At 31.4% G+C, this 13,803-nt stretch overlaps 1 protein-coding gene across 1 annotated transcript; it reads left to right on the plus strand.

Moving 5' to 3' along the window:
* Positions 1-3,839: 3,839 nt before the first annotated feature.
* Positions 3,840-9,988, plus strand: LOC126836774 (pro-resilin-like). Its single transcript, XM_050570407.1, has 3 exons — positions 3,840-4,112; positions 8,635-8,796; positions 9,099-9,988. Exons 1-3 carry the CDS (start codon positions 4,098-4,100, stop codon positions 9,648-9,650), a joined length of 729 nt encoding a protein of 242 aa, XP_050426364.1. The 5' UTR covers positions 3,840-4,097; the 3' UTR covers positions 9,651-9,988.
* The last annotated feature ends 3,815 nt before the right edge of the window (positions 9,989-13,803 follow it).

A 13,803-nucleotide genomic window follows, 5' to 3' on the forward strand; every position in this document is an offset into this window, starting at 1 on the left:
TTAACGAATTTTACCCTTTCCATAAACAATTGAAGTCACTCAACATGTGCAATAGAGTGCGATGTAAACCAAAACTTCTTTACCAATATATTTTATTATGACTTTTAAAATATATAAATCGTTAATAGGAACTTTTTTCCTAATAATTAAACTAAATATCTGAATGATAAAATTAACTACCATGCGAATTTGACCACTTGCAAAAGTAAACGATCCGTCTATAGCCACAGAACATATTTGTTTAAAAATAGTCATTCTCAACAAAATTATAACTTATCATAAATAAACGATTCATTTTAATTCACGTGGATTTCAAATTAGACCGGCAGAGGACCAGTCGTGCTTCGCGCATCCATCTATATCGAGGCTGTGTCTAATTTACAATTCCCACATCCGAGGGCCGGCACATTGCATCACACCGGCGCAAACATAATAATATTATGTATTCGCCGATATTGAAATAGTAATTATTATTATCGTTCAGATTTACATACAAAATGTAGAGCCGAAAGGCAAAACGGTAGGATGGAGAACAATCGATCGACAAGATTGCCCGCCGCGCCTTCCCAAAGTTTTTTTTTTTGCCCGTGTGCTTCTTCTTGTGCAAGTGCGCTTTCATTGATTTCCATAACAGTATGCGATACTATAAATCATAATCAAGATGCCAAACGCATCGCACTGTTATGTTGCATGTTATCAAAAGATTAGGCATCCTCCCAAAAACCTATATACACGGACCCCCTGGTTCTTCTTAACACTTTCCCTCTGCACACAATATACCGAAGAGGATATAAATATCGAATACCTAACAGGAAAGAAAAACGAAAACATCAAGTAGTTACTTGCTGTCACGAGTGTGTTTATTAATATATTATATAAATACACATATAGATGTAATGGCTTAGGTAATACATTAAATACATTTCAAGTCTTCTTTGAAACTCGCATATCAAAGATATCGAAAAGACATTTAACTTACTAAAAGCTGTTGTTAATTTCATAAAATAACTCACCTATGCTTTAACTTACGATTCTTCTAATTGCTTTTAGTTTTGTAATAAAACTAAATTATTAGAAAAATCCAATCCACCATGATAACCGATGGGCTGCCAAAAAACGAATCTTAGATCCACACTTAATTGAACGTTAAAATAATTATACTGATCAGCCTATTCCAAAATAATATATCAAGTGTAACGATTTAAAAAAAAAAACAAAATAGCTGATAGCTCGTCGGGGGTATCCAGATAACCGAGAAATCTCACTTAGTCAAGTATCATATATTAGGAAATTAGGTCTAAGGCATGTAGCTATAATATTGTTTTAGCTGAACTTTTCTAAATAAAATCATGTGTAGCTTCAACGGAATTTATTACTGATAACAAGTATGGTTTATTTGAATAATAATTGAATAAGTCAAAGTTAAAAGTCAAATTGGTCTTCTGGTCTAAAATTAAAAAAAAAAATGGAATATTTTGAGTTTTAGTTTAAAAATTAATCCTGATTCAATTTCGCCAAAAACAATATTTTGCCAAAATTGCAATTAAAAAATTAAAAATTGATAATAACTATATATAATATGTTCAAAAGAAATGCAAAAGCTGCTTGAGTAAACCCAAAATGTATATTTAAAAGCTGTATGAACTATGAAGTGCATTGCTGCAAATGGATATGGAAGATGAATACAAATCAAACATTAAAACCAATAAATATAATATGTATATTATGTGAACAATACAAAAACATTTTTTAAAAAATGGTAAATTCATTTTTAACAGTTTTGAATTTTTAAAAACATTTTTTAATGCTTATCGCCATATCAAAAATTTGAAACTATATTGCAATTTTTTATAATTATAATGTTATTAAATTAAAAATAATAATATTATAGGACATTCAAAGGTCAGATTATTACATAAAAACCCATTTGATTTTAAGCGATTATCAATAATTGATAGTAATTACATAAATATTACATTTTCTACTCAAGTTCATGGCGTTGAGTAATCCACTATTATATTGGTTTTAAATACGTCGACCACGTTTGTACTCGAAGGCATAAACACCATACCCTAATTGAGTTTTGCCCAGTAAACATAGTGTGTTATTAATGAAATCCATAAAAAAACATTAAGATCCAAATTCAAGCCACGAGGAAGGCTATAAACACTTGGCCACACTCTCTTATGTTAGTTCTGCCATGGCGCAACTAGTCCTAAAAATTTAGGGGTTGGTCTGAAACATACTCCAGAATTTTTTGAAACATGATTCCAAGGGTTTCTCTTTACTCATGTCTCTTTGCCACCGGCATAACAATATACCTCGTTTTAAATACGAATATAGAAATAAGGAGACTACAACACAACAATAATTATTACTTCTTAATTACACTATTTGTATTTTACTTATTATCAGGAACATTTATTAAATATTTCTTATATAGCCATTTTTATTTGATTTCATACACTGCGATTTAAAGATGTTTATGTTTAGCTCAGACACAACACCATAACGCAGCCCACTTCTTGAATATCGGGTGATTGGTTAACTATGACCCAGTTCTATTTTATGCACTTATATTTTACCAAACTTAGAAATAATTTCAAAAACATAACCCCATTACTTATGTATAAAAACATTATAAACTTAATTTTTTAAATGGAAAGTATTTATTTTTACAAATTTTTAATTAAGGATAATTAATTGAAATTTTCGACTGGTCTATAACCAGTTTTTAATAATTTGCTGAAGTTTAAAAAGTAACAGATTAAAGTTTCAAATTTAGAACGGCAGGAAGGGTGAAGTACAGTATTAGTTTACCTGCGCGCGTTACTCAACGGCACTACACCTTCCGTGCTAAATTTGAAACTTTAATAATTAATTATATTATATATTATATAATATAATATATATTATTATATTCATGGCCGTCTTAGGCTATGTCGGGACCTTGGGCACACAGAGTTGGGGGGCCCTTTAAGAAAACCAAATAAAAACCACAAAGATGTAAAATGTATAATTTGAGGCTCCCATCAAGCCGGGGCCCCTGGGATCGTGCAATTTATAAAATTTGGGCTAACCATTGACTGAAAAAACAAATTTTTAAAGTCTATCAACTTTTAAGACATTAACATGATTAACCAATCACCCTGTACACGTGTTTGATGTATTATTTGCCGTATTTCCCGATTTCCCTCTTCAAACACATTGTCCAAACGTTAACACAAGCACGGTGTAGACGCCTGGCCGTCGAATCGTGTGGTACTGTGGAAAATGTGCGGCAACCTAACCTAGGTGTACCACCTATATATATATATCGACGTTGGCCCGTTTAAGCGAGTGTGATTTTTTTCCTTCTCCCGGGGTATTTACTTACCCGCGTACGTAGGTATAATACGCGCCTGGTACCTATGTATATATAAGTCATGCTTCACGATGTACCCGCGTACACCTTACAATATGGACTCGTGTAATTTCGCTCGCCTACCCTACGCTACATAACGTAACGTTGCATGTGTTTCCGTCGCGATAAATAACCAATCGTTACTAGGAAGATCACGACGCTCGCCTGCGGCAATGACACTTGACCTCAGTTTAGTATACATATAGACATACGCACATCAGACCGCGGCGGTTGCATCATCGCGTGGAATCGGAGACGATGAATGGGGCTGATTATATAGATGAACCAACGCGCTGTGTGTTGTTATGGTGGCATCTCGATCGTTTTGGTTGTATACAACAACCTAGATCTCGTCATCGCGGGCGGCGCATGTATGCTAATAATTCCCAATGCACCGCGGTTGCTGCCGAGACCCAACGGGTGTATATAAAGACGGACGTTCGCAATCGGACCAAATCATTTGCGCCAGTGACGTCGACCGCGAATAAACATAACATAAACCTGAGCTTTATTGTCGTTATTGTAATTTAAATAACGCATATAATATCAACGCAGACGGCCGCACATCCATTTCGGCGGTCAAGTGCAACCTCTGTTTTTTTTTATTTATTTCAACCGCCCTTTTCGAATATCGTAATAACCTTTGCGTTATCGCTGTTTTGTACGACGTCCGACGACCCGCTGCTCAATAGTCATGTACATGCAAAAGGTAAGTCACCGCACGGTACCGATTTAACCATTATTCCACTAGCATGCTTGTATTGTGTACTTGGCCCCCAATAAGCCATGGGGTAGGTACAAGTGTTATTTTTAGGAAAAACTAAATAATTAAGTTATTTGTTTTCTAATGTCCGTACGAAGATTATTGTTATATTGTAAAACTAGGGTTTAAATATGTTATCAAATTTATTTGTGTTAAAAATTACAAAACGACGAACAATTTAATTAAAACGAGGTTTTATACTACTTACTTATTATAATACCTGTATTAGAAATAATATATATATATATGTAAATAAATAAATAATATGAATATATTATTTTTAAAAAAATAATATCATTAAAAACTCATGTTTTTTTTAAACTCGTTTGTATATCTATTTGATAGATGACTAAATTAATTCAATTCGATACATATTTAATACTCTAATTTATAAGAATATTTTATTTAATTGTTTATTTACTAATCTATAAGTCACAATTGGTAACATGTGGTTTAGATAAGCTGTCGATTATACATTATCAAATAAACTAAATAAGTTTCAAAAAGTCATTGAAATGCCTATTTCAAAGTAAATATTGAATATGAAATATTTCATACTAAAGTTTTCTATATAGGACACCCAACTCGGTTTCTCAAAATTGAATCCATACCCCTTGGCTTCTAGGATACTCTTTTATTATGATGGCTCGATTAAACAACTGTTAAATAATAACTTGACGACAAATACTGAGAAAAAGGCGTTAAAGTCTTTTTTTGTACTCAATTTGGACGTTTCGTTTGAAAAACAACTAGGAACTTATTAAACTTTTAAAATAAGTTAAAACTTTCTGAAAACACTTTCCACTAGAATCCCCATAATATGTAGAAATGTTTCGGCACTAACATTTGATCGCATTAAAATGTTAGTAATATTTTTAAAACATTTGAACATTTTTACAACATACTTTTTTTTTAAATATATTTTGTTTTTTTGATCCTATATGTAATAAAATAAATACCCACACAGCAATTTTTTTAAATTTAAACATTTTTTTTTTAAATTCATAAACAATTCTTCAAACATATTGAAACATTTAATAATATTCAAATTAAGTAATATTCAATTTCTTGTCAAAATACGACGTAATAATATTCTGTCAATTTTTAAACTATCGTGACAACTTTTATAGAATAACTTTGTTTTTAAAGCATAATACAAGTGCAATTAAACAACCCTGTTGTTATTGCGCTGGTTTGGATAAAAAATCAATCGTCAAAATAACATATATTAGTATTTATTTATAATATGTTCATATATTTCTTAAACAAAACAAACTCAATAAAAACTAACCATTTTATGACTAGAATGTTTCTTTCTTTCTATAAATTATGAAACTAAGTTAACGCCTACTAAAGAAAACAACTCGAACACTCCAAGTTTTGTAACAATACACTCGAGTGAAAATATGATGTGTGAGAAATTATTTTAATACAATAATGTATTTTAAATGTTCCAGTATTCTTTCATAAGTTTGTTCTTTAAACTTGAAATATCAACCAGCATAACTAAATGATTTTTTTTACCTGTTTTTTTAAAAATTATATTAATATTCTGTAATGACTATTTTTACATTTGATGTTTTTACTACCCCATACTAAATTGTTTTGCTATAATACTGTATCATCGATAAAATATGAAATATTATCCAATAATTAATGATTAATTATTATATGACATTTACGAAAATTCATAGATGGGCAAAAGACAAAATGGCGATTTGATCTAATTTCAGCTATTTGTTTGAGATAATACACATCATGTAAATATAGAGACATCAATGTTACAAATGCTTATATTGGTAAAACTAACTACTTATTTAGGTGTTTTACTACCATCAGGTTGCATACAAATTTGCATTGACAAAATCATTAAAATTAACATATTCCCACACATTACATGTAAAAAAAAAGCAATTAATTAAAAACAACAGTCAATATATTTATTTACATGTATACAATTATTTTTTATTATTATATATAATATATATTATATACCTATGTATATATTTTGTGTGTGTGTGATATTATGTTAATTCTAATAGTTTTGTCAATGTCAATTTTTATGTAACCCGACCAGGTTGAAACACCAAAACTAGTAATTACCAATTTTTATTACTCTTAGTCTATGTTTTTACGTAATGTTTATTATATTTTCAGCTATTAAAATGTCATGTTTTTTTTCTATTGAATTATTCAATATTTTGAGACAATGATTAAACATAAAATATATTTTATTGTCATACAACCGAATTAATTGAAAATATCTGGTTGGAAATGTAAATTTGACTAATCGTTTATTGTAGCTACTACTGGTATTATATTAATAAATATAGTAGGTAGGCGATGTATGGAATAAAATTAAAAACATCATCCGCCCGCACTTTAAATATGGTAAGTTTACTTTTCCCAATTAATCCAACTACGCTTTTACTTTTAATATATTTTGTAATAGGCGAAAACATAAAATAGACAAGTTTAAATTTAAATAAACCTCTTACTTGTTATTGTATTTTCAGTACAAAATGTATAACCTGTAACTGTTACAATTTTGGAGTCCACATTTCGCAAGTTAATTTTCGTTTCAAGAATTGATTAAAAAATAAGTAAAATTATATTTTTTTTTAAATTGACTACACTTTTCTTGTCGGTTTGAGCAAGTTTATGAGGTGCTTTTACACTAGTTTCCGTAGCAATAAAGTTGTTAAACAACATTGAAATATGAAAGATAATAATAAAGTTCGCCCAAAATAGTAAGTTTTAATGTATGCTTGTCACTGGATGGATTTTTCAGGTTAATAAAAAATGTTATCGCCTTGTTAACAAGTATACATGTGTGTACATTCCATTGATAACCGACACGAGTGACTTGGAAGTATACCGAAGTCAATAACATGATTTTATCGCAATTTTTACTAAATTTTAACTAAAGTAATGTACTGTATATTGTTGGAAACTTGGTTAACATTCACTGCTAAAATAGATAGGAATAAAAATATTCCCGAGTAGCTGTAACTTGTTCAACGAAGACAAGAGAGATAATTTAAAAAACGGCTGTCGTTATTCGTTTTTAATATTATTCTGAAACGAATACAACTATTGTAACAGTTCCGACTTTTAAACCACTTGATCGACCTATACCTAAATATGAATAAATTATGCGTATATTATATATTTTACACAAGCAGTATAAGTATAAGTATATTGTGATGAACATTGAACGTGTGAACGATGTGCTTCAATACATATATAGATCGGTCTGACCTTAAAGTCAACTTCTTAGGCTTGACTGTGCGCTCTGGTCTAAATATATAAGACATATAAATGATGACCTCGCATTTTCGACGTCCTTAACTTTGTTTCACGTAGGTTACACTCGAACAATAGGATCCTACCACATAATTATTTCTTTCCTTACGCCTTTTTTTTTCACTTGGAATGTGTTTAATTTCCAAACGTTTTTCCTTCCATTGACTATTGTGCTACCATATTATTATGATAATTTTAGTATAATAGAATGCGTGAAATCATCAGCTTTTCTCCTCCTTCAAAACCAAAAACAAATAATAAACCATAAAGTCAATAACAAACCAAACTCCAAGTCAAAATCAAACCCAATAACAATTAGGCGCCCACCAGGTTAATATTAAAAGCTTATTTTTTAGAAATTTGCCACACTTGTAATTTTTACAAAAGCTCTATCAAATTTATGCTTGTCGCCAAAAAATTTGGACCTCGAGCATTTTGGTTGTATATTTTCATTTTGTAATTTAAAACATTTAAAGTAAAAAAAGAAAATTTAAAAATATCACTACACTTACAACAATTCCAGATACTTATTCAATATATTTAACGGTATAAAATAATTCAATTACAACAGATCACAGAATTCAGAAGATTTTTTTTCTTGTTAATATATACAAAAACGGTCACCTTCAATTGAATACATCTGCTAAAGATATTATATAAATTATGTAAATTACATACTAAAAATAATCAATCGCCGATATAATGTAATATTATATCGGACACGGTAATTGGATAATATATTCACACACATATATATGCAATATACATGCGCAATGTACCCACGACGAATAATTTCTTTTTTATTTGTCCCACTTCGAACAAAATCTGGATGGATGAGTAGACGTTTAATATCGTTATAATACTATCTAACATCGTGTCAATCTTCAACATAATAATAATTAATAATAAACTATTAACTATTATTTAATAGCGCATCACATAATAATAATAATATATTACACCTACTGAAATTAAATTAATAGCTAACACATAATGAACACCTCTAACTTCTAAGTGATCATTAGGCGCGCTTTCGTTTGATGTCCTGTACAAATTTCAATGTAAATTATTGGTTGTGAAATGTATATTTTATTGTAATTTGCCCCGCCCCAGATACCGAGTAAGTGTCTAATACTTGTCTGTGTGTTATTAATCTTTACAGGAATCATTGGCTGTGTTGGTATTGGCCGCCTTTGCCTGCGCCCAATATGGTGCTCCGTCTGGCAATCCAGGATACGGAGGTGTTGGAGCTAGCCCTTCTAACGACTACGGACAAAAGGCCCCCGGTCCAGCTGGTGGAGCTGGAGCTGATGGAAACTCCGAGGTACATGTTCTTTTATGACAGTTTACTGATAATCGTGGTTTGAAAAACCTTTGCTCTTTGCTCTCAAATATCATAATAAACTTATATTATTATGAATTTGTTTTAACTGTTTAAATTAATCTCATTGAAATCTCTCTGAAATACAACCCTTATGTGCACAGACAGTGCCCACATGTCCGTGTCTTTATTTATATAACATCCACTTTTTTCTTCTATCCGTCTCTAAATCCTTGTTTTACTATTTTCTTTGCTCCCTTCTTTCATCAAGGCCAAACCATCTGTATCTGTTTTCTATTTTACAGCCGGAGCCGTTCAACTTTGCTTATGAAGTCAAGGACGCCCCGACCTACACCGACTTCAAACACCAGGCCAACAGCGACGGCAAGAGGGTAACCGGCGAGTACAGCGTTCTGCTACCGGACGGCCGTAACCAACGAGTGACTTACGTGGCCGACGAAAACGGATACAACGCCCAAGTCAACTACGAAGGTGAAGCCAAGCCCCAGCCCAGTGGTCCCGCCCCGGGAGCACAAGGACGGTATCCCGCTCCGGCTTCGGGATCCCAGGGAGCATATCCCGCGGCATCCGGACCCCAGCCGGGTTACGCTTCACCCGCGACACAACAAGGAGGTTACAGCGCCCAAGGAAGTTACCAGGCCGCTTCCGGCGTGAAAGGATACTCGGGTTCCATTCCGTCTCAGAGCAGCTACCCCGCGCCGTCACCGAGCAGCTACCCCGCACCGTCTCCGAGCAGCTACCCGTCGGCTCAGGGAGGTTACTCCGCACCCTCTGGCTACCCTTCGCCGGTAAAGGCATCGTACGCCGCTCCCCAAGGAAACAACGGAGGATACTAATAGTCTACCGTTTGTCAAACGCTATTTAACTCGCCATATAACCGTAATAAAACATAAGAGCTGTCAAAGCAGCTCAATAGCTGTTAAAGACCAAATCGATCCGACTTAGGATTGTTTGGCAGCAAAAATCCTAGGTCAGGTTTATTACTGCCTAAAACAAAATCGTCTACCTACATCCTTATCCCGTATACTTGTGTACACCGGTGACCATCTCCCTGATAATGTAAATTATTAACCACTTTCATATTAACTGAGTTTGTATCTATAAATATATATATATTATATTTTACTGTAAATCATTTTTTATTATCTAATAAAAATTGTTTTTATTTTCTACATATTATTTGTTATTGTCATACACGAAACACCACAGTATTTACCATTTTACCTGAATGGTTACTTTTCAATGCGTATAACGCATTAAGCTTGCATATACTGACAGACGAACAAGGTCCGACAACGAAAATAATTGCAGCTGTTCATCTCATCCTAAGGATCGTCACGAGGCACGTTAACATGTGATCAAGAACTCAACCCGATCAATGATTATTGTACCCGTCGGTACTTAAGTACAATGTCGTTTACATCACGGAACAGACCGCCAACGCACTGCACGATAGATTTTTTCCTAAGAATGTTTTTTATATTTTTAACCTCATACATTAAATTGTTGATGTTATTGACAGTTATTCTCTACACGTTTTCATTTAATTATCTTCTGTATGAGCCATGAATAGAACACCAAACGAAAGTATAGGAACTAACGCAATCGCGTGTAACACTGAGTCGTTTATACAAAACTATTTTTATTTTATACTTATAATCAAGGTTTTTCTTTTGAAGCAAGATATTCTTTCTAGATTTGTTAATGTTTAACCAAGATTTACTACAAACTTTTATTTTTATTTTGACCTTATTCTTCAAGTTATCTGTTATTTACTGTCTTAAGAGTGTAAAAAAAAAAATGATCTGTAGTAAGTTGGGTTGAATGAAGATAAAATAGTATGGTTAAAATAATAAAATAATAAGTATTTCTATTTAATTTACAAATTGGCACTGCAATCAACGAAAAGTAACCACCGAGTAAAGAGTAGTAGAGTAAGAACAGTTAAGGACTTGCTTATGATTAGGAATAACAAATTAAAAAATATTATCGAAACACGTAAAGGATAATTTCTCAAGACGGTGTAAATATATAAATATGTTCAAGACTGAAATCAATAATATTATGTGACCAACGATGTTTGTTATGCAATAATCCAGTCATCGGTATTCGATAAACAGATTAGAATAATACGATATGGTTTTCTGTTGCTTCGTCATAACTAGGTTTGTCAGCTGGTTGATACAATATTATCGATCCCACATTTAATAATATGTTAGTTTCGATGTGAAGCTGAGAAGGTTTCTACAATGATATATATATATATATATATGTCTATAACTCGATTCTTTTTAGAGCTATTTTTGGGTTCAGGAACTTGACATTGTTTTATAGACGTTTTAATTGATAGCCTGTCTAAACAATCTGTAATTATCTTTAATTATTTTATAAGTACCTGTGTTTTTTTCGGTCTGTGAACATTTCGTGTCTGCTTCATTATTTTTTACGCATGTTATGGGTATACGTTAGACCTATCTTCAGACTAATTTTGATCTCTTAAATCCTAAAAGTGCGCATAAAAAATGAACAAAAAACATTCAACCCCCACCCCTAACCCCGGGTGAAAAGATATAACAAATCAGTTAAAAAACCGGTCAAATTTGTTTTCGATTGTTCTCGATTTTAATATTATGAGCTATGACGTCTTTTATAACCATAAATCATAATATAAACAATGTTAGGATTTGTGTATAAGTTTTTTTATAAGCTTATAAGTTGTATGTAATATTACAAAAAAAAAAACATTAACTAATTTCATTTGTGAAAATGTGACCAGTCGAGTCCGTTGGCATGGCTTAATTATTAATTTTTTTAAGTCAATTCAGCTCAATTATTTCCAGCCTATCTCTTATAACGAAGAGGCTACACATAGCAACATCATACAAATTAAAAAAAGAGTTCCTGGACAAAGAGATTACATTTCTTGTATCTTAGACTATGACTCTAAGATTCTTGGTGTCCGCAATGATAATATTTATATAATATGTTAGATACACATATGCTAAATAAATGACAATAAACAATAATAGAGTAAATTATATCGTTGTTTTTAATTTGTGTTGAATTGTACACAAAAAATAATAATAACAACACTATTTTGGGCTCAATGTCACAACTCATAATTATTAAGTGTTGTCGCTTGTGGTGTAAAGATTTTGATTAGCAGTTCACGTTAGTTATTATTATAGTTTTATACTCGTGGCTGCTTGAAGTTTAAATCTTAATTACAATATTTTTACTTGGTTTATTTTTTGTGGCCCTGAAAGAGTAAAAACAACAGAACAATTTTAATCTCTCAATTCGCTTGCCTCGAACTTCATTAACTTATCGTCCACTTAGTATATAAGAGAGCGTATTCGCCAGAACAGGGCAAAAGACAAACTGAAGAATCGTCTGATACATTGTTTTGTGAATTTACCATTCAAGAGAACATACAAAAATGGACCGTTGTGTTTTGGTATGTTTAATAATATGTATACAATTGTTCGTTATACGTTTGCACTTTAGTATTTTATTAAATGGTTCGAAAAATTATTTTGTTTATGATTTATAATCGGCTAATGTAATTTTTAAAACTTGTTATAACTATTGTTTTACTTATCTTGATTTATAAATACATTTAAATATAGGTATATCACCAAACTTTCATTAGTTTTTACCTTTTACTCAACTAATTAATTGTATAATACTATAAAAAACAACACTAGCCTTATTTTCAAATAAAAAAAATAAAAAAACAAAACTATCGTTATGAAGTTTTTCGTTTCTTTAAAAGTTATTGCACTACTCCTCGGTTACCTATCTATAGTTAAGGTTCTATTTTCTATCAGAAAATTCGCATTAAGTATCAAATTAAGGTAGATTACTAGTTTTTTACTTAGTTTTTTTGATTGCAACTTTTGAAACTTAAAAAATAACGCATACATTTCATTATCTTTATAAAATGAAAATAATGTACTAAACATGTTGACCGATAAACAGTTTTAGATGATTATTTTTGAAGTTATAAGAGTTTAAAAGTTAGGATGAGAGGGAAAGTGCGGTTGGGAAATGCGCGTAGATAAAAATAATACTACACTCCACCTTTCTTCCTGCTCTAAACTTGAAACTTCAATAACTTTAAAAATAGTTATCCAAAATTGGTTACCGACTAGTCAACATTTTTAGTACATTATTATCAGTTTAAAAATTCAACGAAATGTATGCGTTACTATTTAAGTTTCAAAAGTTGCTATCAAAAAAATAAGTTGGAAGGGGATTAGAAAAAAAAATTGTGAGAACTTTAGATCACATTACATAAAAACACTATGTAAAGAAAAAATTTAATTTCTAATTAAACACAGTGAGATATTGAGTGGTTCACGATCAGTTGATCACCCTGTAGATAAGTGAATAATTGTGATTTATTTGTTTTTTTATTACAGGTTTGCTTTCTAGTTTTTACATTTGCTACCCTCTCGTTTACTATGCCTCAAATGCCTAGTATACCTCAACGTCAGGTCTTGTCCAGACCGTCTTCGGGGTATGGGTTAGAGGAAGTAGCTAGTCGAATTAGTGACCTTGCAGACAATAACAATATGAAGACCCAAAAGATAGGTTCTTATATTCCAATGGGACCGATGACAATGAGAGGAAAACGTGAGACAAACAAAGCAATTTAGAAATAACCAACAAAACTTCGGGGTATCAGGGTTAACATATTATAACAATAAATAAAATGTTGTTTTCAGTTTTTTTACTGACTTTATATTGGAAACGTTTTTGTGGTTAGGGGTTTGTTTAAATATTTTACTATACTAACAATGTTCTTTTACTATTGTTTCAATGTTTTAGAATTATTAACATTATACGAATGAAAATAAATATTTTAAATAGAGCTCAACGTGTTTTACAGTCATAACGAATACATATCTATCGCACACGGCAATTTAGAAATACATTAATTATTATGTATTCATTTTTTTATAAAACTTTTGTTTTGTCGAGATT

The sequence above is a fragment of the Adelges cooleyi genome, unplaced genomic scaffold, assembly GCF_023614345.1.
Source record: "Adelges cooleyi isolate 19-005CV unplaced genomic scaffold, UGA_ACOO_1.1 ACOO_flye_CR_arks_rails_tigmint_CR_PRNA_247, whole genome shotgun sequence".
In the NCBI taxonomy this organism is placed as follows: Eukaryota; Metazoa; Arthropoda; class Insecta; order Hemiptera; family Adelgidae; genus Adelges; species Adelges cooleyi.